The sequence below is a fragment of the Podarcis vaucheri genome (genome assembly GCF_965113315.1).
Source record: "Podarcis vaucheri genome assembly, chromosome: 5".
NCBI classification, from domain to species: domain Eukaryota; kingdom Metazoa; phylum Chordata; class Lepidosauria; order Squamata; family Lacertidae; genus Podarcis; species Podarcis vaucheri.
In genome coordinates, this window is record NC_138763.1 from 66752870 (window position 1) to 66779320 (window position 26451).

A 26451-nucleotide genomic window follows, 5' to 3' on the forward strand; every position below is an offset into this window, starting at 1 on the left:
GATAACCCTACAATTAATTGGTAGCTTTTACAAGAGTGAGCGCATATATGATTATAGTCACTTGCTTTGATATATGCTAATTGGCTCACTTTTATGTGGGCCCTGGGATGCTGGGCTCTGGGCCCAGAGACAGGAGATATCAGTAAGCCTTGGATAGTTGCCACTTATGCCCTCATGGGTCAGGTGGAGGTTCTGGCCAAACTGATGTATGCTGTCTTCGATATAAGCAATGGTTAACATATTAGCGCTTGGTGGAAAAGTCATCACAACCTCTCAGTGCTGTGGTGTCCATCCCATGTCTGTAAAGGCAGTGAGGCTCTGCAGGTTGTGCTGTAAGTTTTCACTCTTCTTTAACAGAGCATTAGAGCTGGCCATTCCGGCATTTTTGACAATCTACTTTGGTATCCCTGCATCAAACCACTCACACAGACCCTTGTTTGGGTCTGTGGATCAGAACAACTGCTGTGGATTATTGTCTCTGGAGAGAATAGATGGAAACAAAGACATACACAAACACACACATCAAAACGATGTCAATTATTTTAATCCTCCCAGCTGCAACAAAGCCTATACAGGAATTTCAAAACACTAGTGGGATGCACAAAGTTGTACATATAACTAATAGTACAGATGCTATACTATTTCCAATCTACACCCACTTTCCACTTTAGAAGAGCTGTGCTCCGAAATTCAGCTGCTGAGGATTATGTTATGTACATGATTCCCTGTTTTTTAAAAAAAACAACACAACAACACATAACCCACACTAAAATCAATGTGGTTTTTTTGTCCGGAGCCGTCGCTTGATGATTTCGTGATCGCTTTCCTTTTGATCCATTACGATCTGAAAAGGAATTTAAGGAACTGCTGTTAACAGATCAAGTGAATAACTACTGGACCAAACTAAGTGAAACTTTTCTAAGAACTTTTTTGGAACGGTATAGAAGTGTGAGATCAGTGGCCAGGAATCTCTAGACTTCAGAGTGTTTTCCATGATTGAGGGCCCTGTGTGCCTGGACAGCTTACTCTCAGGGACAAATGGCTTTGCTGTCTCAGTAATTGCACCCCTATGCTCATGATAAAGCTTCTTGAACCCCTCCCAGAAGTTAGTTGACTAAGTCATGTAGAAATGAACATCTTACACTCTGTCCCATGTGGGCTGACAAGGAATCTGAACTCATGATGAACTACTCAGATCAGGCGTTGGCACACCTCAGGGTTCTACAAGCCCTGAAGTTAACCAATCAGAGACAGGTACAAAATAGCAGCTCAGGAAAGAGGATGTGCACCAAGAAACAGGGTACCTATGAGCACATCCTAATCCCAGGAATCGTGTTCAGAATCAGAACTGGGCTCATAACCCTTTCACAACAAAATCCACTCCTGCCCCTTGCCCCAAAATCCACTTTGTTTCAATAGGCTAATTTAGAGAGGAAGACACCTCTCAGTTGTTGCCATTGTCGACCACATGGGAATCAGAAGCCCTCCTGGAAACCCTAGCTGAAACAGGTTTGCCCTTGGTAGCAAGTCCTTACTACAATTCTATGTGTGTTTACTTCGGATTAAGTCCCAGCGGACCTTAGCAGATATGCGTAAAATCACGGCTTGGTGGCGGGAGAAGAGAGCCTCTGGCATAAAATGAAATGTTTGTTCCGCCATACTTCCAGTAGATTAAGCTAGCATATTTGTTTAATGCAGATTCCAATAGCAGGAAGCATAGGGAAAGAGGGTTAAACACAGCCTAAATCCCTTTCGTCTATCTGTGCTATATAATAGTGTCCAGTTGGCTGCCAGCTCATTTCCAGGGCTGATTCAAGGTATGCTCACATTAGTTGGCCCTAAATGACTTGGACCCAACTAGCTGAAAGACTTCCTCCTTACAGCACGCCATGGGTGTTAAGATGAACGAAGGCGGCCCTGTTGGCTGTTCTACGCTCTCAGGTGCTTGGAGGTATCCCATTCTCTGTGGCAGCCCCTAAGCTGTGGAGCTCATGCATCTTGTACCTTCAATAGTAGTTTTCACTGTATGCTGAAGACACAAACTTTACCCTGGCCTTTGGCATGAGATGTAACTGTCTAGGACCCACTCTATCCCTGCGATTGCAATTTGTTTTAAACAATTTTTTAATGTTGTCTTTTAAATTGTTATGATACAACCCCACTCCAGGATCTTGGACTGAAGGAGAGGTAATAAATTAATTTATCAGATGAGTTGTCCCCCAAGGGCAGCTTCCTTAAAAAAACTTTTTTCACGATACCGCTTACCACTTGTCCAGAGAACTCCATAGGGGAAGAAATATCCATTGTGTACAGCTTGCGCCTTGCTCGCTTTGGCTTGCTATCATTTTCTTTAACGGACTCCTGCTCCGTAGATCTGGGAGATTTCATCGTTGCCATCAGCTTCTTGGCTGGAAGAGGCATTTCGCAACATTTTACCCTTCTGTTATGTGCAAAACTGCACAGGTGCATCCCTTCCCCACAGGATTGCATCCACAGCAGCAGACCATATATCAAATGAACAGCAAATAAAGGTAGCAATTTTTTAAAAAATGTAATAGGAACCATTTGAAATAAGTATAATGCAAATAAGTAAATATAAGGCAAGCACATCTTATTGCTTGTGCTGTTCTTTTACCTAAGCCACCACACTGAAACCTTCATCAAAAAGATACTCTCCTGATGTCCGGTTTCACAAGCCAGGACCAAGACAACTGGAATGCATGTAGCAAAAATGGGCACAGTGTATAGCCTACCTTTCCTCCAAGGAGCTCAAGGTAGGATATGTGGTTCTTCCCCCCTCTCCCCTTTTAACCTGACAACAGCCCTGAGGAAGGTCAGGCTGAGTGAAAGCAATTGTCAGGAGTCAAGTGTCGGTCAGCAATAAAAATCACTGCCATCAGTGAAGTTAACTCTTTATTCAAAGAAACCAAAACAGTGCAGGCTTAGTGATCCTATCAACCCTTCCCAATAGGTCTTGCCCCAATGAGACAGTTGCGAGGAGTGAAAGTCCTCACCTTCCCACCACTGAGTGTCGCCCCCCCCCAGTTCATTCCCCCAGCACCCTAAGGCTTTGTCAACTTGCCTCTCATTCATTTCTCTGCATGTTCTGAGAGACCAGGGGAGAGAGGAGCTAGTTGCAGCAGGAGTGGGGGCTTCCCTAGATTCTTCAGCAGCCTGCCTTATCTCTGTCTTCTGGCCCCCCTCATCTCCTACCTCTGAGTCTGGACTGCCCTCTGCCACAGCCTCTTCCTGCTCACTAAACTCTCTTGCCTCTTCCAGTCCCCTCTCTTCTCCCTCTGACTGCTCATCATCGTCCCACCACCACGCCCCTGGCTCTGAGCCTTCTTCCCCTTGGGGTTCTCCAGCTGGTGCCTCCCAGCACTCCTCTGCATCCATGACACCAACTGCTCTAAGGTCACCTGCAAGCTTCATCGCTGATTGGAGATCCACACCCAGGTCTCCCCAGTCCTAGTCTCACACCCAAACCAATGTTTGACAATGCTGCAGCAAAGGGGCTGAAGCCACCTCCAAGTCCTTGCTCTGCAAGAGGATCAGACTACAAGAGTGTTATTACAGCTCTAAGTGTGCCTCCCAGAAAAAAACTGCAAACAGGGGAAATGGAAGACCGATCCCCCAGACATGAAAACTCAGTTCTTCCCGCATGTGATTCAACATAAGCTGTCTCCTTTAGAGTAGGAGTTACAGAAAACCTTTAGGAGATGAAATAAATTAATCTCTGGTTTGCTGTTTACCTTTGGACTGTAGGTTTGTAGAACTCTGAAAGAAATTGCCAACTTTCTGTAGTGCCCCACCCACATTCCCAGGTGACCTTATAGCCGATGCAAGTTGTTTGCTTCTTAAGGGATAATCCTTTCTAGGAGAGCCGTCAGGAGCAGTCTGGAGGGACACAAAACATCACGACACTTAGGATGGCAGGCTTGAGATCTAGCGCAGTCTGAAAGACTTTTGCCATCATATAACCAACTGTCTGTGGGCAAGCAAGCAGCTGATCTTCTGGAGGGAGGGGCAGGATCCTGCTACAGTGTAATACAACTAATAAAGCTGAGGCCTTTATTATAAAAATTATTTGCACAGGATTTTAAGGTAGAGCTTAACTACCCTCCAGAGGCCAGCGGGGGGATTACACTAATGGTTTCTGGAGTGCTGGTATGCCCCAATGGGATTTCCAAAACACTTTACGAGTGTTCTGAGTACAGTCGTACCTCAGCTCCCATATGTTCCAGCTCCCGAATGATCAAAAACCAGGAGTGTTCCAATTTTTGTAATGTTCTTTTGGAAGTCAAACATCCAACAGGGCTTCCATGGCTTCCGATTGGCTGCAGGAGCTTCCAAAGCTGCGCTTTGGTTTCCGAACATTTCGGAAGTTGACCAGACTTCCAGACTGGATTCTGTTCAACTTCCAAGGTATGACTGTGCAGGTGATGACCATTTTGCACACGTCCAATTGACGTGGGTCCTTTTGGACCTGAAAGAGGGTAGAATGGGCTTACTTCACCAATGCGTGCAGGGGCCAGAAACAGAACCTCCACGCAAAGTGGGTATGACCTGTAACAGCCCAAAGCATTGGGGAGCATCTGCTAGTCAAAATGGTGATTTCATATTAAAGTGGACAACAGCATCATTAAAGTCATTGGATACAATCCTTCCCACACATACGTACATGTACGCAAACACACACCTTTTTCTTTTCTCTGGATAATGAACCGGACCAGGTACTAGCTGGGGATGGAGCATTCTTCTCATTTTCACTCTTCAGGAAGTCCTTAAAAACAAAGCAGCATGCTCAGCGCCCAAGTACTATTTCTAAGAAGGGCCGTTTAAGTTAAAAGAAAACTATTGCTTCTCAAAGGAAAAAGAAAACTATTGTTAGAAATCTACCTAAAAGCAATGCTCAGAAATTCACGAACTTGTTATACAACATTACTTAAACAAGAAGCATGCTCTGAAATGAAATGGAAAGACTGAAACCGCTGTTTTAATCCAGTTTCACCTAATTTCTTCTGTGTGTTAATTATGCAAAGAAATATAATGAAGCGAAGTGAAAGGGCAACTTTTTAATAGCTACAGAAGTCAGTATGGCAACATCTAGCATTGACAGCCAGCATATAGGCCAATAAGATGGGAATGTTTGCTTATGTTGTAATGAATAGCTAGCATGATTCAGGTTGGTGGAATAGTCGGGACCTTTTTGCAGGTTTCTGTCAAGATGTCGACACCCTGTAGGTTCAGGCTAAACCAAGGGTGAGGTAGCAAACACTATTTGATAAACCACTAAAGTCCACTAAAGAATATATAGCGGGAGCTTGCGTGTCTAAATGGGAAGATGATCGAGTTCAGGACTCCATCGCCACCACTCAATTAAAGAAAAACAGCCCATTCATTTTTTTAAAGTTTTTGAATTTTAAAGTGCTGTCACCAATAAAGGCCAGCTTTATAATCCCAGTTCCTGAGCAAGTTTCTCATAACTTGCAATATAAAACAAACACACACCAAAACCATTTGATGCAGGAAATCCAACCCATTTTAGTAGAATTTACTTTCAGGTACAGATGCTTAAGACTGTAGCCCAAGTGCCTCTTAGAATTAATTGACACAAGTTACTGGCAGGCTGATTTTAGTTGTTGTACATCTCCTGTTCTGAGTGACAAGTATACTAGCATAGCAGATTATCCGCAATAGGTAATAGGTGGTTGATGAGAGATGGGCTCTGGAAGCTGAATTTAGCTATGGTTTAGTTTCATTGAAGTGTTATGACGCAACACATGAAATATGAAGAACTAATACTGCTGTCATCTACACATACATCTAGAGCATAGAGCTCAAAGAGATCCAGTACCTGACTGAGACCATCAGAAGTGCATTTATTCCTAACTCTGCTTTTCCAGCATCTTGAGAATGTATTTGTCTTGAAGAAAAATAGTTGAGACCAGTTATTTTTCCAGTGAACTCACCTCCTCCAAGTATTCATGAATTCATGTGGTCCCTTCTGCAGCACTCTTTTGAAGTTTTAACACAGATGTTAAAAGTATCCAAAAGTATCTGCCACAGATAGTGATCCAAAATGACCACACACTGCTCTCCTTAGCAGAAAGCTACCATTAGTGTGAAAATTAATTATGAATTGGTGGGACTCTTATGTGGAAGGGAAGGCCAGATATTTTATGGGCACAACCTGACGCAGTTCTACCACTGTCAATGACATACTGATTGGAAGGCTGCCAATAATCAGAGTACAGGCTGCATTCAGCTAGAAAGCCAATCTAAAAGTAAAATTCAAATTCCCTGGGCTGTGACCTCATCCGCCTGGGAAATACAGAGATGTCCTCTATGCATTGGCTTGAGCCGCCTTTGCTTAGATGACAGCAACTGACTAGAAGACGGAATTTATTTTTTCCGGCTGTGAACAGTCCAGAGGGGCAACTAAAATATGATATAATTAAAGCACAACAAAGCTTCTTGCGGCACCTTAAAGATTAACAGATGTATTGTGACATAAAGGTTTCATGCCCACTTCATCAAATGGGTTTGTGAGTTTTTAAGATGTGTTTAGGACTGAAACTTTTGGGAAATTTTCTAATCAATATTTTAAGTACTACAGTCGTACCTTGACCTTGGAAGTTGTACGTTCCGGTTCCCAAACGATCGAAAACCAGAAGTGAGTATTCCGGTTTTCAATCGTTGTTTTTTTTGGCAGCCGAATGCCCAGCGCAGCTTCCACTACTGTTTCCGGTGCGCCTGTGCAATCGGAAGCCAATCGGAAGCCGCGCCTTGGTTTCTGAATGTTTCAGAAGTTGAACAGATTCTGTTTGACTTCCAAGGTACAACTGTATTTACTGTGTATGTGCACGCACCCTGAACAACGTTAAACAATCTCATGACTAAATACCTCATCCATGGCACTACTCTTCCTTTTCCTTGCCTTGGGGACTTTTATGGTCACTGTGGCAGAACTCCCCTGGTGCTTCACTTCCATCTTATTGGGCTGCAGAGGTGTGAACTGAATCTCCATTTCAGGTTTCGGAAATCGACTGGCTTGGCTGCTCTCTGAAGATACTTCACAAGAATCCAGGATGGTGTCTGACTGGTCCTACGGTTGGAGTAAAGCAGCGTAAAATGGAAAGAAGAGCGGATGAAAACCACATGGGTAACATTCAGAGTGACAGGTGCCAGGGCAAGTTCCACATGAGCCCCGAGGGAAAAGGAGAAATTGGAGGATGGAGGCATACCAGAATATGCATGGAAAAGAAAATAAAAGATGCAGAACCAGTTATCTAACAAAACAGCGCCTGTCTTATGAAATGCCCTCCTTCTGTAGAGCTTGTTTGCTGCTGAAAAGCCACAAATGCCCATTTATATAACTATTTATATTTTGCTACTCATAAGACATCAGGGTAGTGTATAAGAAATACACTACACAATAAAATATCCAAACCATGAAAAACAGAAAAATGCCTGGCTAATCAAAATGTTTTGAACAGTGGACTTGTTAACTTATGATGATGATGATAATGATGATGATGATGTCTTCAAGAGGTGCCTGAAAGTCAAAAGTGAGGGAGGCCTGCTGAATCTCTGCTGGTATGGAACCAGCAACACAACGTGCCCAGTTTCTAGTTGAGACAGTCAGAATCCAGGAATATAAACAATGAAGGTGAATATCCCTATATGTAACAATAATCATCATCAATATAAAATTCAAAATAATATACATTTTATTCACAAACACCCCTATTAACAAGTATTGAAATTTACTAATTTTAAGTATGAGTAGTAATTGCAGGAAAAATGGCACCTGACCTAACAGTAAGAGACTTTGTCTGCATTCCTCACTTATCTAGGTGTAAGTCCCATTGAGAACAGTGGTAACATATAGGATTCCATTGTAAGATGCTAAAAACATTAAATTACCAGTTTATAGTCACAGAGGTTGTCCATCTTGTTTTCTGCTTCTTTTTTTGGAATGGGTGACATAGTTGTAGATTTCTCAGAACTAACTCGTCTTACATTATTTGTAACGTCGTCTCTAGATTCTTTAGCTGTAATTTTGCAATCCTTTTAAAAGACAAAAAGAAAAGAAAAGCACTGTGTGTTATCAAGAAATGAATGGTCAAGCACAGGTTAAAGTGCACTACATTAGATTCCACTCTTTTATATAAAAACAAGCTAATCCAACTGCAACATACGTTCGATGTGGATGTTTCAGTGCATGGTTCTGTTTGTTTAAAAAAAGGAGTCCAAAATATTTCAGAAAATACACGTGCAAATCATATCTGTCACACTGAATCTGTCAAAAGAAATCCCTGATGATTAAAAAGCCAGCTTGTATTGCACATAGTACAAAAAGATGCCCATCATGATTCAGCAGCTACAAAAACACAAGCTAGATTCTTGAAGAATCTGGAACTACAAGAAATGCTGTAGTTCCTGTTCCAACGCGGATCAGCAAGGGTGCTTAACAAAGTTTCGCCGTGTAGCCTGCCAGATGTGATCTGTGAGGCCACCAATGGCAAAAACTGTTGTTCTTCCCCAGCAACTTCTAATTCAGAAGTTTGCACCCCACATGCTCCGGGTTTTTTTGGTGGTCAACATTAAGTGATCACTTTGTGCGTGAATGGTCCATCACAGACCGAATGCCACACCAATAGAACTTTCAGATCATCCTAGATACAGTATGTGTTTCATGGAGTCAGTTCACTCATTCAGCTAACAGTCATCAAACACCCAGTAGGCCAAGCAGTGGACTTGTAAATATCAAACAAGTTCCAGTGGGGGAAATGTCATTAAGACCGTTAAGCATACTTCCACTACATTTCACAAAAAGCAGAATACGTGTGCGAGAGACACATCAATACAAAAAGGCAGATGCGAAAAAAGGAGAGGGCATTGCACAGACCTTGCCAGAAGTTTTCAGTACAGTTTCCTTCAGTTCTTTTATTTCTTGGTCTTTTTGTGCATTACTTGAAAGTAGAGAGCTAAGCTGAACTTCCAGAGCTGCCACCAGCTGATCTCTCTCTGCCCGCCATTTTTGGAGATCATTATCTTTCTCAGTCACAAGTTTTTCCTATAGGCAAGGAATTGAAAATCACAGTAAAAACCCTTTAGGGAGAAAATGTCCCAGCTGCATGACTTTTTGTGGACATGTTTCGGGGTTGCTGTTGTTTTTTAATACAGGGAAGCTTTTGTATTTTTATAAGTTACACTAGTTGTAAACTAGTTTGTGTTGTTTGGTAGAGAAGTAGCAGATTGGGGTGGAGAACCTCTGGCTCATGGGCCAAATTATGCCTGCCAGGCCTTCCCATTTGGACTCCCAGGTCATTTTCCCCAAACCACTCCTACCTGCTGCATACATGACAGATGTGGCTGGATTGGCTACTCAAACAGGTGATCTCTGCAGAAAGCTGGATTTAATTCCCTGTGCATCAGTTAATGCACAGAAAGTTCTATCTCCACCTTCACAGGCCAACTTTGATAGGTGGGCAGGAACACCCACTTATCAATCACTTGACATCATTATGACCTGTAAAAGCTGACCTGCAGGGTGGGGAAGATACTGATCTGATCCAAAAAGTTTCCCCACCACTTTGGTAAATTCATTCCCATTTATCTGCAACATTTGGGATTACATTTTTGGGCTCCTTCAATTCTTTGAAGGTACAGGATTTTGTTCCCCAAAGGAGAACATTATTGGCACAGTGCAGACTTCCAGCTGATACCTTCCCAACAGTCCCCAGGCAGCATGTCTGAAGGTCAGGGATAAGGAGCTGCATTCCAGAATATCTGGAGAGCATCACGTTGGGGAAGACTAGCCTAGAACAAGGCGCTATCTGCAGATCATGGCAAGGGGACTGAATGGAAGGATGAATTCTAAGAGACTCCAGTCCGATTGAAGGTCTAAAGTTCAAATTCAAAGTATTGACCAGTAGCCAGGGAAATTCTCTTGACACAAGTATACAGCCTGAGTGATCAGCACTGGCTAATGGCTGTGATGCCTCGGTTTGAACAAATTAAAGTTTCAAGGGCGGCCTAAAATAAAATGCAATTATACTATTCCAGTACGGACACAGGGTTGGAGTGGGACCAGAAGTGAAAGGGTAATTTGGGGCCAGTGACCATCTCTCTACTTAATTTGCCTTGCAGGATTGTCACAAGGATAAAATGCAGCACCTCTGTCACCCCCCTGAGTTGCTTGAAGAAAAGGCAGGATATGAAAATGATCAATAAAAGTGATTTAATTAAAAATGTTGAATCTGGAGAGAAGGTAGTGGGGTATAGTATTTTACGTTATGAGCTATGAGTAGGAACAGTACAAAATAGCTCAGCTGGTGGAACATGAGGGTCTTAATATCAGGATTGTGGGTTCAAGCCCCACGGGAGGTAAAAGATTCCTGCCTTGCAGGGGGTTGGACTAGATGATCCTCAGGGTCCCTTCCAACTCTACAATTCTATGGAAAAGGCTGCTGATCTTTTGAAGGGTTAAGACTGCAATCCTACACCCAGTAACCTGAAAGTAAATCCCACTGAACACAGCAGAACTTACTTCTTAGCACACCCCTCCTGTATACACCTGCCGCATTAGGAACTCATGGTTACTCACTGCTTCTTCCATCTGCTTCACATGATGTTCCCTGTCTACAACAAATCTTCTCATCTCTCTGTTACGGTGAGTCTCTGCTTCTTTTGCCTGAGTTATGAGAGCCATTTTTTCTCCCAGCCACTTTTTGCGATCCGTTTTCTGTTGTTCTTCATATTCCTGTCAAAATGTTAAAATTTTAGCTGTCACACAGTTTGGAAAGAACATGTTATTCTTTTCTACAGAAAAAAGTGTCAATCTACCAACACGAAGCCCCCTTGCTGAGTTATTTGTACAGTAGTTCCAAAGCTATGCTGCATTCAGAGGCAGTGCCAAACCATGGTTTAGCATTATGTGAATACCACATTGGCAAGCCTTCTGTTTGCATACTCTTCTATTGCCCACTCTCTTTTTGGCATGCAAAGGGGAGAAAGTTGAAGCTTCCATTTCATCAGAGTCTGGGAAATTGTACATAGCCACATGAACAACTCTCGGGAAAGGCAGATTCCACCCAAATAATGTTGTCATGGTAGCTATGGGCGGTACCCAACTAAGCAGTTCCCCTGGTGCAAGAACTTTAAGCTGTGCAATGAAACTCAATGAAATGCATAAGTAGGGGACCACAGCATGAGGCTAGGGGCCCACAAAGGGAAGTGAGAAGCGAAGAAAAAAATAGGTTTCTATGCACATCAGTGCAGCTGGCATATCTTTAACAAAGAATACACCCCTCATAAATTATCTGTGATCCTGGTACAAGTTCCTATCAAATATATGACCTGGGATGAATAATAACCTGACCTTTAATAATTGTTTAAAATATCAGTGTTTCTTTGATTTGCCTTGTTCTTTATGCCCCTTATTCCAATTATTTATCCTTAATAAGTTTTTGTGCATGTTGTAATGGGACACCAAGCATTGTTACCAAGTATGAAATGAAGAACTGAGTAAGCTTTAGGATTATCAGCAGTATGAATGCAACAATCCTTTTTCCACTTGCCTACTCCACCTCAGAAGGCTCCAGGTTCAGGCAAGGAAATTACAGCAGCTGAAGAAATAAAGAGGCCAGTGAAGGCCTAAGAAGAGTCCACTTGTAGCTCTAAGCTACTGGAGCCAGCAGGAACTTGCTCCTGCCAGTATTAGCAGGCCAGGCAAATGCACATTCCTAGATACTTTTGGTTCAGTCAAAGGTGCAAGTTGCCCAGGCATTTGGGTAGTTTACATAGGTAACACTACTCCTTCATGATGGGGAAAACAACCAGTTTCACTAAGGTGAACTTGAGTCAGACAGACTCACACCAAGTGGAAAATCATTAAACCAGCTGGATAATGGTGTTCCAGACACATGGGTCTTAGAAGCTCAGGCTTACCTGCCCCTTCTACCCTCAGGAAATTCTGCCAAGATTATCCAGTAGCAGTTTATTAATATTCTTCTGACAACAGGCAGGACAGATGGCAACGAGGTCTTCCAAGTGGTTTGCAACAAAGTCATGTAGAACCTTTAAACCATGACAGCAACCCAAACATTACCTTCAGCTTCTCTTGCAGCTTTTTTAGTTCTTCATGGAGCAACTCTGTGCTTTTTTCACATTCTGTGTTAACCTTCTGTTGTGCTGGACTCCTCATTTGCTCCTCTAGGTCACGGTACCTTTTCCTCCATGCTTCCAGATCTACAGGGGTAGATGCATTTATAACAATGCAAGAGGCTGCATAAACTGCATTGTCGGAGGGATTTTTTTGGACTTTCTCCTTCATTTCTCACCCCGATCCCAATTTGTTTAACATCTTGCCCAGTGAAGAGTTCTGGAGAACTTGAACTTGCTTCTGTGGCATTTTGGCTGGACCAAATAAGAGTATTTCCCAACTGTGGATTCTGGCATTTCTCTTTGATTAAAAGTTGCTCATATGTCCTTGGATTTCAGCTATTTCAGCTTGAAATGTACTGTCAGAGACTGTACTTTTTGCACTGCATGATATTCAACTACTCCACTTCCTTCTCTTCCCTACCACCACCCAGTACCAATTTAACATTATTTAATATTATTTATTTAGAAGGTCTGTATCCTCCAAAATTGCCCATCACAAGCCAGGTTGCATCATATCGTCCCTAGCCCTGCTCTAGTTCATGAACATTTATTATGCCATAGCAAAACTTCTTAGTCTTCAAGCTGCTATAAGGGACTAACAAGGCTATGCCTCTCAAATTCAACAGAAGCGTTGACAAAATTTTAACTATAAAGAATATATATTTTAAGAGGTACACATACGTACCAAAGGGGTGGGGGAAGGTTGGGCTCAAAAAAGGGGGTAAAGGAGCTTGTCCTGCCCTCATAACTTACCTGCCATGAGTTTATTATTCTCTTCAAACCTGGCTTCAAGTTGTTGGTCCTGTTCTGACTGAGTCTGTTCTTGCTCCTCCAAAGTCAGTTTCATATCTTCAATGATTTTCTCTTTGGAACATAGATCTATAAAAATATTAACAAATACTGACATACAGTGGTACCTTGGTTCTCAAACACCTTGGTACTCAAACAACTTGGAACCCAAACACTGCAAACTTTTGCAAACTTTTTTCAGAAGCCGAACATGATCCGTTTTGAGTGTTACGCTTCTGATTTGAGTGTTATGCTGAGGTGTGTCTGTTTTTGCTATTATTTTGCATCATTGTGGCTCGTTTGTTTTATTTTTGTGACCATGTGGAACCCAGTTCAGCTACTGATTGTGTGACTGCAGTACATTGTTTACTGTTTTCATTTCTCGTTAGATAGTAAAATTCAAGTTAAATTGCTGCCTTAGGGGTCGTTTTTAAAAGTCTGGAACGGATTAATCCATTTTGCATTACTTTCTATGGGAAAGCGCGCCTTGGTTTTGGAATGCTTTGGTTTTGGAACTGACTTCTGGGGCAGATTAAGTTTGAGAACCAAGGTACCACTGTACTTGTTTAGAGCTGCAGCCAAACTCAATATTTAAAAATAGCAAGGTTTGACTACTAAAATAATAGTCCAGAACAAAAATATTCAACACCGTGAACACAATAAGCAACTTGCATAAACCAAAATTAGGGCATACTTCTCTGTAAAATATACAAACTCTGTTCATTACATACCCTTGCATGCTTTCTGATACTGCTGCAAAGCTTCTTCAAGTTTCTTATTCAGCTCTTCCTAATTTGGACACGGGGGGGGGGGGGGGAGACGCATATGTGCAAAAATGAAAACTACGTCAATATCAATAGCTGTCCATAAATTTAAAGCCTTGTTACACAATAACAATCTAAAAAATAAACTCTACTGAACAGTTTTCCTTTGAACCAACTTAATGCTGATGAAGGGCAAGATCCAGCCTAACTTTTCAGTAGCAGTAACTCTAAAACTGAGCTCAACTGTGAAACTCTGGCTTCACCTATGGCAAAGCCAGCAGACCTGGAAGGTAGATTGATGCATTGGTCTTCAACTGATGGGTTGGGAAATACAACTAGATCATCCCCGATCCAAGATAGGTCGAAACAGCAGTACCACCAGCAAAGAAATATATTGGGAGAAATTAAACAGGTCTATCAATGCAGGTTTGGGTTAAAAAGATGGGTCCCGGGTCTGAAGGCTACTGGATTATAGTGATGCAGAAGAGAGGTGCAAAACACAGTGGGAAATTCATTGTAAGACTGAAAAAAAGCCGGCACCCGTGCAGCATAGAGAACAACATATACGGACATAGGCACACGAAGGTTCTTGACCTATTCCTGATCTTATTTGAGATCTGTTTTGTGTAAACGCTTCTTGACACTTTCACTCTGCATTTTAAAAAGTGTTCATTGTGCTTCATTAACCTCTGATATCGTCACGGGGCCAGTGCAAAATACCTGTATTATCCCATCTGTAATAGGGAACAGACGGTGATAGTGCTATGTCTAAGGAGTAACCAATGCTAAGAATTCTACTGGGTCAGACCAAAGGTCTATCTAATCCAGCTTCCTGTTCTCACAAGTGGCCAATCAGATGCCTATGGGAAGTCTGAAGGCAGGACATGCATGTGACAGCACCCTCCCCAGTTGAGATTCCCGACAGCAGGTATTCTGTGTCCAACGGAAGAAGCAGAACGTAGCCTTAAGCTGCTGGACTAGAACTCCCATCAGCCACAACCAGCCAGGGTCCAGGACAGCCTAGTCATATGCTTAATCCCTATACTCCAACACTTCTGTATTTGTTATGCAGGGAGTTCTCACAGTATTGCACAAAAGCAGACATGATTTTTATTATAATAACAACAACAACAAGTACCTTCTTAAATTCCTGGATAGTTCGCTGCTTGATGACCAGCTCTTCAGATAACTGGTTTTTGGCCTTTTCAAGTTCACTGACTTTATTCCGTAGTAGCTTCTCTTCAGTACGCATGTCCCCCACCTGCAAGGAGATTCAGGTCTCTAGGTGTTTGATGCTGTGTTATTGTTTCTGCACTGATAAGCCACAAGCAACTGCATGGTTCAAAGTTGCCCACTTTCGTTGCAACTGGGAGCACGAGGAGCAGGGCAGAAAAAAAGTGAACCAGCAAAGCATACTGTAAGATTAATGGTGTCCAGTAGGGGTAGGAGCACCCAATTTTCTCTTAGCTACCAGACCAGCAGCCAGCACTGGATGGTGCCAAACTCCACAACCTCTTGCACTCCCCAGCTGACTGGGAAAGTTTGTCAGGAGGAGATATTTCCTCATGGTCAAATTCATTTCTAGATTGCATTTCCCATATACACACATCTGTGCTCAAAGCAGTTCACATAAAGAGCAAGTGGTCTAATTCCAGCGGTACAATAATGATATCTAGTGATATATATTAAAGAATTATATAAATTAAAGAAATTGCTTTTTCCTGACTGCTCCTCCTACAAACCTGTCTCTGAACTTGCTCGATTTGCTTTTTGGCATCAGCCAGTTTCTCTTTCAGTTCAGCATATTCTTCGTTTTTCTGTTGAATTTCTGTTTGTAGACAGGAGGAAAAAGTCGTGCTCTCAGAGAGCTCCTTAGTCAACCTGGAAAGTAAAAGCAGCAGGGGGGAGGATTATTTGAGAATTCTTTTCTTTAAGCCTTGGGGCCTAATTCTAGGAAGTCAAGAAGCAGAAGAGAATGAGGGTTTCCGGGAGCTTTTATTAACTGCAGATTCTTCGGTTCAATATGCACTTCTCACCCAGAAAATGCCCTACTAAAGCCTCAGTGGAATTCATCTGCTTGCATGAGCCAAGCCTCAGCTATTGCCACCACTGTTAGTACTTTCCAACCAGGTTCAGCAAGCCTGGTAGAAATATTATAACATTATTATTAATGATTTAATTTATTAGTCGCTTGCCACATGACTCTCCAAGCAGCTTACAATTTTTTTTTAAGAGAATAAAATAACATAAAATAAAATTGCATAACATAAAGTTGGAAGCATAACGTTAAGACAAAATTGGGGGGAAATGAATACATTACTATAAAAGGCATACAACAACCTATAAAGACAGACACAATAAAGCAGCAGCAAAATTTCATCAGCAAGAACATTTCGGCAATGAATAGTAAAACCATCGTGATCTGTCAGTTGCCTTGGAGGATGCTCCAAAGGTTGACCAAGCCTTCGACAGGAGCACCAGTCGTATCAGCCAGAAAATCCCTCAGATCTGTCTGAAAACCCATTGGATCCATCAGCCTCTGAGAGCAACCTCCCTAACGGGTCCTTTGCCTCTACAGAGAGGGGAAAGGTGCTAAAAGCCTGTATCTCAACAGAAAGTGATCTGATGTCAATATCCCCCACTTTTACGTCACCCTTTTAATAGTAATAATAATAATTTATTATTTATACCCCGCCCATTTGGCTAGGTTTCCCCAGCCACTCTGGGCTGCTTCTAATAAAAGATTAAAAATATATTAAAACACCAGTCATTAAAAACTTCCCTAAACAGGGCTGCCTTCATATGTCTTCTAAACGTCAGATAGTTGTTAATTTCTTTGACATCTGGTGGGAGGGCGTTCCACAGAGTGGGTGCCACTACCAAGAAGGCCCTCTGCCTGGTTCCCTGTAACTTCGCTTCTCACAGTGAGGGAACCGCCAGAAGGCCCTCGGCACTGGACTTCAGTGTCTGAGCAGAACGATGGGGGTTCCTGCCCAGTTGAGAAAACAAGGGCCAGAGTGTGGCTTGCCATGTGCATTGGGCTGGCAGCATGTTAGGAGAACCCCACAGTCATTATGGCAGCCATGAAGTCCTGATCCCCCCCAGAGTCAGTCGCCTTGGCTTGGATGTTGAAATCCCCCAATACCAGAAGTCTGGGAGTCCTTAACATGGCCTCTAAAGCCAGCTCAAGCAGGGAGACTGCTGGGAAACGAGGCAAGCAGTAAACCAGCAGAACCCCTAATCTGTCCCAATTGCCCAGCGCCAGAAACACACACTCTAAACCCACCCACCCACTGGACAGAGAGGAGGGGGGATTTCTATAGACCACAGCAACTCCCCCTTGCTGACTCTCAAATCTGCCCTGATGTTGCCCTGAGTACCCAGGTAGGCAATAGGACAACCTGGCTGATATGACAACCACAATTCCCCAGGTTGGAGGAGGTGCCAACACAAGTCACTAACTGCCTGTGCCATGTGCCCCTTTACCCATCAGGGACATCAGTTACTCAACAGTGTTCAAATCCAATGAACCTATTTTCAAAGCCTTTTTTAAAAAATGTGCCGCCTAATCCCAGCCTTGCTTATTCCAAAGCAAATCCCATTCTTGATTAGTGGGGCTTACTCCCAGAGAAACTGCACAAGTCTGAAGCCTTCGTCATGCCTTTATTACACACTCCTCGATTTAATCTACACTATTTTAGAAAAGCTTGCAAAGGTAAAGCTCATAACTTGAAAAAAATGGCTCAGAACAGTCTGAAGACACGTAAGTTTTCATTGTATTTTTTTCACTGCTGTCTCTTCACAGAAAAAGAGACGGCACACAACAACACCAATTTGCAATACAGTGGTGCCCCGCAAGACGAATGCCTCGCAAGACGGAAAACCCGCTAGACGAAAGGGTTTTCCGATTTTGAGCTGCTTCGCAAGACGATTTTCCCTATGGGCTTGCTTTGCAAGACGAAAACGTCTTGCGAGTGTTCCGATTTTTTTTCGCTCCCCCCCTTTTTCTAAGCCGCTAAGCCGCTAATAGCCTTTTAGCCGCTAATCTGCTAAGCCTTTAATAGCCTCTAAGCCTTTAATAGCTGCTAAACCGCTAATAGCGCTAATCCGCTAATAGAGTTGCTTTGCAAGACGAAAAAACCGCTAGACGAAGAGACTCGCAGAACGGATTAATTTCGTCTTGCGAGGCACCACTGTAAAACCATAAGGGCCAATCAAGAACTCTGTTACATAATACAATTCAACTACTGAAGCTAAAAGGGTAGAATGGGGACCTGACCCCAAGCAATGTCAGGATAGGAGACCACCACAATGTAAGCCACTCCTGGGAAAAAGAACTATAAACATAGCAATACAAGAAGTAACATCCTTTTATGCTCATGCCTGCATTTTAGGAAGATAAAATAGTTTCTTACCGTTCCATTGCTTGCTTCGATTCTTCATTATTCTTTTCAGCGGTTCTCAAATTATTCCTCAACTCTAGAACTTCTGCCTTCAGTTGAGATTCCTGGTCACTTAACCTCTGCATTTCGGATTCTGAAAGGTTGAGTTTCTCCTGCATGTCTTTCACCTCTCTTTCCATGGCTAAAACTACAGATTCTTTTTCTTTCAGTGCTTGCTCCAGAGATGCTATGCCAGCCTCTTTCGCCCTACACTCTTCCAACAGGCCATCCGTTTTTTTAACCGTCTCTAAATAGCCAAGGGCTCTGTTTTGCTCTTCCCTGTATTTTTCAGCGCAACACAGGTTTTCCTGTTGCAGGTCCCTTAACTGATTCAGGAGGCATTCCTTTTCCTGCAAGGATACATCCCTTTGGCTGGTCATTTCGCTCAGCTCTAACTTTGGGCGAGATGCCTGATCCTCAGCATCCGAGGCCCGCCTCTGCAACTGCTCAACTTGCTGGAGGAGGTCTTCAATACGGGCGCTCTTTTGAGCGGAAGCGTGAATGATCTGCTTGCTTATTTCCCAGATGATTTCAATGCTGCAATGAAAGGAGCTCTTTCGAACAGCAGTTGCAGGAGTTTCCTCAGGCTCTCCTTTGGCAATCTCTGCCTTCTCCGATTGATTTGCCAAGTCAATATCCACAGTGGGGCACTGTGGGTCTAGCTTGCTTAGCTCGCCTAGTTTTACCTCAACCTCTTTTACCTTGGATTTTTTCTGTGCAATATTTTGGCTGACAGCCTCTAGTTCTTGAAGGAGAGCCTGAATTTTCTCTTCTTGACCCTTATTTTCGTCTTTCAGCACAACTTTTTCAGCCATTATCTTCTCACAATTAGCCAGCTGCTGTTGGAGTTCCCCGCTTAAGATAGAAGCCCTTTCTTCTGAAGAAAACCGTTCCTGACACAAGCTGGCTATCTTTCTAGAAAAGCCCTCACTCTCATTTTTCTGATTTTCCATCTCCTTCCTGAGCGTAGCCAACTGCATTTCTAACATTCGATTGGTTTCTTGCAATGCCATCATTGCTCCCTTTTCCTTCATTTCTTGCATTTCTTTGGTGTTCTTTGTCTCTGTGGCATCTTTAGACTGGTTGATAACTGACCCTACAAAATTTTTAAAAAGATGGTTACTTCTATCCAACAGTAAGCCAATACCAAGCAAATATTTCCCAGAAGATCTGCGGCCAATAAAAAGATTGTTGGATAGTACAAGTTCACTCAGAAATGGATGTGCTTTCACACAGCTGGAGACCATCTTTTTAATTTCTACTCCATTCTAAAGTTCAGATCTTGGGATAAGATTGGGCAACTACAACACCTAAAAAGATATGAGCATCATCATTGGGCAAGGACTTAGGAAGCTTACTTTAACAGTTACTGTAAATGGAGTTAAATACTATCCTTTAAGTTACAGTCATTTATTGGCTACCTTTGTTTCTGGTCTTGCCATACTGAGTAATCCTGCTTTGAGATGTTTTACCAGGAAGTACCATCTTCACATTACAAGAACCACTTTCGTGCTTTAAAAAGGCAACGAATAACTCAGAGAATAACTCAAGTGGGCAAAAGGAGACCTGTTCTCCAGATATATTACAGGTTTCGCTACACGCTTCATCAGTCCAAAAAGCCAATCATACAAAACGGTTTGCTCAGGATAAAGAAAGTATTCACAGGCACAAGCCTCCTTTTGCCCACTTGTGTTATTCTCACCAGGGTAGTGGCTTTGATTTGCCTTCCCGTGACTGATCCATGCATATGGCTTTGTGTTTCTAACTCAAAACCCATTGGAGAACATCTCATCCAGTTCAATCTTTGAAACACAGCTTTGAAAAACTTTTTCATATTCTCCAGTGTGCTACCCTTGCCGTTGTGGCAGCACGGGGCTGCCGTTCTGTGATTGGACTCACGCTACTTGTTGAGTGGTTCATTTATCCTGTCTGTATAACGTTTACTGCACATGTAACTAGTTAAGATACAGTTGTACATTTATCTACTCCAGGTTTACAGTATCTGCAGGCTTTGTTTTGCACATGGCACCTTAGTATGTTTGTTATTTGAATGGTTACAAGTCTATCTCTATTCTAGCTATTATTCTAGTAAATTTGGTTTTATACTTATAAGCCAGTTTGTGGTGTTGTTGTTTTGTTGTCTCAAATACCTGGCAAATAATGCTAACAATGGCCTGTTTAACCTCATTGTGGATATAACAGTGCTGTGCACCATGCAAAAGCTGAAAAGGAAGGAAGAGCATGGAAGAGAGGTGGGAACCTGCAGAAGACGCCTGATGCTTAAGCATTGTTTAAGCATTGTGATGCTTAAGCATCACGCTTGCACTGGACCTACACAGATATTTTGGACAATTCTTTTGACTAGAACACATAGAAAAATCAAGTTACATGCACACAGCAACTGAACAAGAAGATTCACTAAGCAAAGGATAGCTCATACAGTGGAAGGATAACTTACACCTACTCTATGAGGAATAGACACAACATGAAAAAGGAAGTTTGTAATTAAGGCACTTTTATTTCAGACTTGTATAAAACAAAACAATAAGCAACAAAGAGTTCAGGCAAGATGCATGGTTTGATTTGACAGTCAGCTTTCTTCGCAACCCTTCCTTTATGCTGGGGCTCTTTTGTTCTCATTCTAACAAGCAGTTAGCTTTTGACCTCAGGAGCCTCTGCATCTGCAGAACAGGAAATGATACCTTGCTTCGCAGGTGGACCTTCCACCTCCTCTGTATCTTCTAAGCAACGTTTTCTTCTGCCACCCACACAGTTCTCCACAGGCTGACGAGAACAGGAGCAGCTTTCTCTGGTAGCATTTTCCTGCGCCATTTGTCGTTTAATACTGGCTATTGTGCTCTCCTGCATTAATATAAAAAGGAAAGGCAATTTAGTAGAGTGGTACCTTGGTTTTTGAACATCTCGGAAGTCGAACGTTTCAGTTTTTGAACACCGAAAACCCAGAACTGCTTTGGGTTTTGAACGCACCTCGGAAGTCAAACAGGAAAGGCGGCTTCCGCAGAGTGCAAGAGCCTAAATCCTAGCTGTTGGCTATTGAATTTCGGTTTTCGAACTTTTCAGAAGTCGAATGGGCTTCTGGAATGGATTACGTTTGAAAACCGAGGTGCCACTGTATAGCCATTTCAATTTCATTGGTCTGGTGCTTGAATAACCAATGAGTCAGTGGCTAGAGACCACTGTTGTCTTCCACTCCCTCAGCAGCTCTCACATTGCCTTAAGAGAGGAGGTGGGAACCTTCGGCCTTCCAGATGTTGCTGAATGACAACTCCCATCAGATTTAGTCGTTGGCCATAAATGCAGGTTGATGGGAAGTGGGAGCCCAATGAAACTGGGAATGCCTCACTTTGTGGAAGATTACATTAGACAGAAGACATTATTCCTCTTGAGAATTTGGGATTTCTTCAATTTTGATTAAAACTGCTGTGATTGACACACAGTGAAGCCCCTTGCAAAAAAGAAATATACATTCCTCCCCCCCCTTTGTATTTTACCCCACTGCTGTTCACTCTTACTACCATCTTCCCCATTCCACCCTCCAAAGTCTGACCATTCTTCCTTGCACATTGCTGCCATTTTAAAATCTGCCTTAAGGTAGCTCATCCTCTGCCCCTCTTGAAATCTAAAGTTGGTGCTTTTCTAAGGAAAATTTGACTGCATTTATAGCCAAGCTTTCTTTTCAAGACATTATAGATGGTGTTCTCAAGAACCAGACCTGCCTAGCTTCTAAAAGGCTGCTGCTACATCATGTGCTTTCAGACCAGGCCCTGGGAACAAAAATGCATTTGCTCTGTCCAAAGGCAGCAAGACAAATCCTATTATGCTTGTATGGTAACATAAAATACAAGTAACAAGTTTTAAGTCAGGAATCCAGGAGCCATATTTTAAACACACCCAAAGGCTTATGCATGCAGCGTGTGTTTAACTTTCTTTGAACAGCAGGCACTCATGTCTTATCACAAAACACCTTTTCTGAAAGTTTCCATTTTCATAGTGTTTTTGTGAGGCTTGCTGTTCAAAAAATAAAGCTCTTAAAAGTCCCCCTTGGGGGAACTGTACTAAGCATGTGGCTTTTCGAGCCCAGTTTTGCTCTGGGACAGCATTTTAATTTGGCACCACTATGTCAACATGCAACTGCTACTTTTAAGATTAACAAGTGGAAAATTAAACACTCACAGACTCTTTTATGATCGCCTCCAGTTGATTAATCAGAACTTTCAGCCTTGCTATTTCATCATCCTTTTGCTCCACAATTTCACTTAGCTCTTGTATGCGCTTGTTCTGAAGAGCCATTTTCTTAAGGAGAAGGTAAATAAGTTTAGGATTAGACGCGACAATGCACTGCAATATGTGGCCATTTGGAAACTCAGCATGCAGTGAGGCAAATTGTAGGCCAGGTCCAGGTGATTTTTCACAGCTTTATAAGCTATGGGTTTAGAGCTCCTCCCTTCTGGCATTGGAAGAAAAAGGCTTATTGTACATTTAACAGCTGAATTTCTACAATGAGGACCAACAGACATAGCTGACTTTCCATGGCATGAGGTTCTCACGGGGGGAGGGGGGGATCAGCAATACAGTCATACCTCAGGATAAGTACGCTTCAGGTTGAGCGCATTCGGGTTGTGCTCCGTGGCGACCCAGAAGTCACGGAGCGCGTTACTTCTGGGTTTTGCCGCTCGCGCATGCGCAGACGGTCAAAATGACGCCACACGCATGCGCGGAAGCAGCGAAACGCAACCCGTGCACACGCGGTCGTGTCTTACATTATGTTCAGGATGTGAACGGGGCTCCGGAATGGATCCTGTTCACATCCCGAGGTACCGCTCTAACTATAGTATCACTAGTTTTGTGTTATACCATGCTTCCCCTCATAACAGTCCTTTTGTGCTATGCTATGCGCCCTGACAGCCATTTTGTGACTGGTACCCAAAACTCAAAACCAGAATGTCCAGAAAAGTTGGAGACTCCTATTGCAAAGGCAGATATTAAAGAAATCTAAACACACTTACCTGAGTAGCATCTTGAACCACTTTAGCAGATTCACTCAGTTGATTCTCCTGCTTTGTCAGCTCTGTAAGAGAGTAATTAAAAGTTAACATTAAATACATGTCATGGAAAGAAATGCTCAAATTTGCTGGGGAGATGCGTTAGACGTTCTAACCACATTCTGTATTTGATACTGCAAAGTTTGATACTTTAAAGTATCAGTAGACACAATATATTAAGTAAAAGGCTACTGGGCTTTTGGACTTATTTCCCTTTAAGAACAGAGCCCTTCCCCGTCTCAATGCCACATGCCAAATTGCTTTTCCATGTAAGTTTACTGTGGCAACAAAAGACTGCTAGCCAAGAAAGACAAGGTCTGTTTGGTGCATGGAACTGGCTGTTTGTTTCTTTAGATCCTAGTCAATACTTTTATTAAGTTTCTCCATTATACCTACCTTCTTTCCTGGCCAAGAGCTCTTCCCCGGCTTGAGATAATGCAGCTGTTACCTCTGCCAGCTGATTTTCAAGACGCTCAATGGTTGTTTGGGGCGCTTCTAAGGCACTAAGCATCCCATACGCTATTTGGGCCTGCTGCTTAATATCAGAGACGTTTTCTTGCAGTGACTCGACCACGCAGGAAAAATCAGCTGGATTTCCCGATTCTCTAGCTTCCGCTCCCTTATTGAAAGAAACACACAAAAATAAAGGGGAACAATGAAAGTTTGCTCATACAGGCTTATCACCCCTCTTTTATAATCCATTCCGGGTCGCCCAACCACTGCCATAGTGTCTTTTCTCTTGGCAGATCAAGATGAGCAGATGACAACAAAGGTTGCAAGGTTTTTAGCCGGGGCAATCAGAATAAGGTCCACTATTTGACTGTTGATTCAGGACCCTAAAGTGCGTTTTATATAATTGACTATATCACATTGTTCTTTTGTTGCTCTGGCCGATGGCTGACGCAAATAAAGATTAATACATTCCTTGCTCATACAGGAGCTTCACTGGCCACCAGGAGGCAATATCACACCAGAGGACCACTGGAAAAGTCCTCTGAAGGGAGATGGGGAGAGAGCCAAGAATGGAGGGTCCTTCATGAAGTCTGGTAGACCAGCCAACGCTGCACATATACCCCAGCTAATTTGGCATGATGAGGACTGACCCTCACGTTAAAGCAGCATTGTATATGGCATCTTCAAGAGTCAGTCCACCACCTAGTACAGGTAACTTGCATCTTACACAAGGGCTTTGTTCAGGGGGTGGTGGGTATATGTAACAACGCATATACTCAAACCACCCCCTTGGAACTGCCCCCGCGTGAGCGATCTCACCTTCTAGAGATAGTGCACTAAACAGGTTTTACCATCCCAAGCAGTGCAGAGAGTTTCTAAGCTCTTTCCATTGCCTGCTAGGTTCTGGGAGGCTCTTATGAGATCTTGCAAGGCTGGTCCAAGTTCTCCAAAGCCCAGGGTAAGCAAGTCTGAGAGCTCAAAAGCTCTTTCCCTGCCAAAGAAACCCTGTGCAAAAAGAGCATTTAAGTTCTCTACTGAATCCAAGTTCTACAATTGAGATGTGGTCCTTCTGTATGGCTGCACGTTCTTGTTCTTCCTCAATGCATTCAAAATCAGGGTACCCAGCGGTTAGACTTAGCTAACCTATCTGTTGAAAGGTTTATATTTCAGGCAGAAAAGGGGCTTTACCTTTGGAAACATCCCTGTAGTCTCAAACTTGCGAGCATCTCAAGTGTCTCTCAGGTAGCAGAACTATACAGTCTGACTTTGTTGGAACAGCAAGAGCCCTACAACCACATTGGTTTGGTGCCATTTTTACATTAGGACCCCAGTGAGTTTGAGAGCTAAACTTTAAAAATTCATCTCTTAAGAGGTTCGAGGGAGAATAAGGTTACTGGCATTCCCAGTCTTATTACGCTGTACCTTTTGAGTCTCTTCTGCGTCTTCTCTGCTATTTGGCAGTGGGATGCATTCCTTCACCAAGTCCTTGTAAATCTGCATGCGCTCCTCGCAGTTGTCCTCCATGATTTCTTGCGTAAGGCCAACAACTGTCCTAAGTTTAACCAGTGACGGAAATGAAATACATGTCAAATGGTTCTCCCAAAGACAAACCTCCTACACTCCAGAGGAGGATGACAGCAGCAGCAGCAAAAGGCAAAATGTCAGGAAGAGCAATGATGGTAAGCCCCTGGGCTCCTGGGAAGCACCAACTGCTGGGTGCAGGTCTTAAGACAAAAGAATGGTAGGTAAAGGTAAAGGTACCCCTGCCCATACGGGCCAGTCTTGACAGACTCTAGGGTTGTGCACTCATCTCACTCTAGAGGCCGGGAGCCAGCGCTGTCCGCAGACACTTCCGGGTCACGTGGCCAGCGTGACGAAGCTGCTCTGGCGAGCCAGAGCCGCACACGGAAACGCCGTCTACCTTCCCACTAGTAAGCGGTCCCTATTTATCTACTTGCACCCGGGGGTGCTTTCGAACTGCTAGGTTGGCAGGCGCTGGGACCGAGCAGCGGGAGCGCACCCCGCCGCGGGGATTCGAACCGCCGACCATGCAATCAGCAAGTCCTAGGCGCTGAGGTTTAACCCACAACGCCACCCGTGTCAAAAGAATGGTAGAGGACATAAAGAAAACGACTTGTAAATGGGAGCTGCTTTAAAATATCTGTAGCCAAAACACATCTGGGAATGGAAAGCAGGGAGAGAAATGTGGCTTATGGTGAATCCTGAATAAGAGCAACAAGAAGATACCTCAGTGCAGCTATTACCTTTTGTGTGTCCTCAGGGAATGGAAGGGCTGGGAGTAGAAGAACCCAAGTCTGCTGCCCAAGAGGGCCTTAAGCTTTATGAGCTCTGCATTCCACCACAGTGGAGCAAGATGCACATGGGGGTGTTTTCAACCAGGAACCTTGAAAGCTGACGTGTTTGCACATAAAGAAGCCACACACATTAAGTGTGCCTTGTTCCCTTGGGTCTCAGCGCACAGTTCATAGCCAGCTGGCTGCTGGATTGGGCTGTATGTGGATGCATGCCAATCCCGAACATTAAACAATGCTGGCAAGCCCTCCGGAAATATAAGATCAGGAAACTTACTTGAAATGGCTGTCCTTTTCTGCAAAATACTGAGCACATTCCTGCGTGACCTCTTCACGGATCTTCAGCTCCATGAGCAGCTTGTCCTTCTTTTCGGCAATCAGCTTGTTTTTCAGATCTTCTATTATAGCAAGCAGCCTCTAAACAGGAGCACCGGGAGCAGAGTCAGCATGTGGA

The 26451-nt window shown here is 43.2% G+C and overlaps 1 protein-coding gene across 1 annotated transcript in view; it reads right to left on the bottom strand.

Annotated features, from left to right (window-relative positions):
* Positions 1–522: 522 nt before the first annotated feature.
* Positions 523–26451, bottom strand: part of KIF20B (kinesin family member 20B) — a 38718-nt gene continuing 12789 nt past the window's right edge. Inside the window, exons 14-33 of the mRNA XM_082221999.1 lie at positions 26275–26414; positions 25108–25237; positions 23629–23851; positions 23197–23258; positions 22364–22483; positions 20872–21031; positions 18143–19265; positions 15470–15608; positions 14866–14988; positions 13695–13752; positions 12928–13053; positions 12119–12258; positions 10616–10771; positions 8915–9082; positions 7930–8073; positions 6908–7108; positions 4700–4783; positions 3753–3897; positions 2266–2408; positions 523–844 (exon numbers count right to left, since the gene is read on the bottom strand). Coding sequence (XP_082078125.1) covers positions 773–844; positions 2266–2408; positions 3753–3897; positions 4700–4783; positions 6908–7108; positions 7930–8073; positions 8915–9082; positions 10616–10771; positions 12119–12258; positions 12928–13053; positions 13695–13752; positions 14866–14988; positions 15470–15608; positions 18143–19265; positions 20872–21031; positions 22364–22483; positions 23197–23258; positions 23629–23851; positions 25108–25237; positions 26275–26414 — 3657 coding nt within the window. The 3' untranslated portion in view covers positions 523–772. The remainder of the gene's footprint in view (positions 845–2265; positions 2409–3752; positions 3898–4699; positions 4784–6907; positions 7109–7929; positions 8074–8914; positions 9083–10615; positions 10772–12118; positions 12259–12927; positions 13054–13694; positions 13753–14865; positions 14989–15469; positions 15609–18142; positions 19266–20871; positions 21032–22363; positions 22484–23196; positions 23259–23628; positions 23852–25107; positions 25238–26274; positions 26415–26451) is intronic.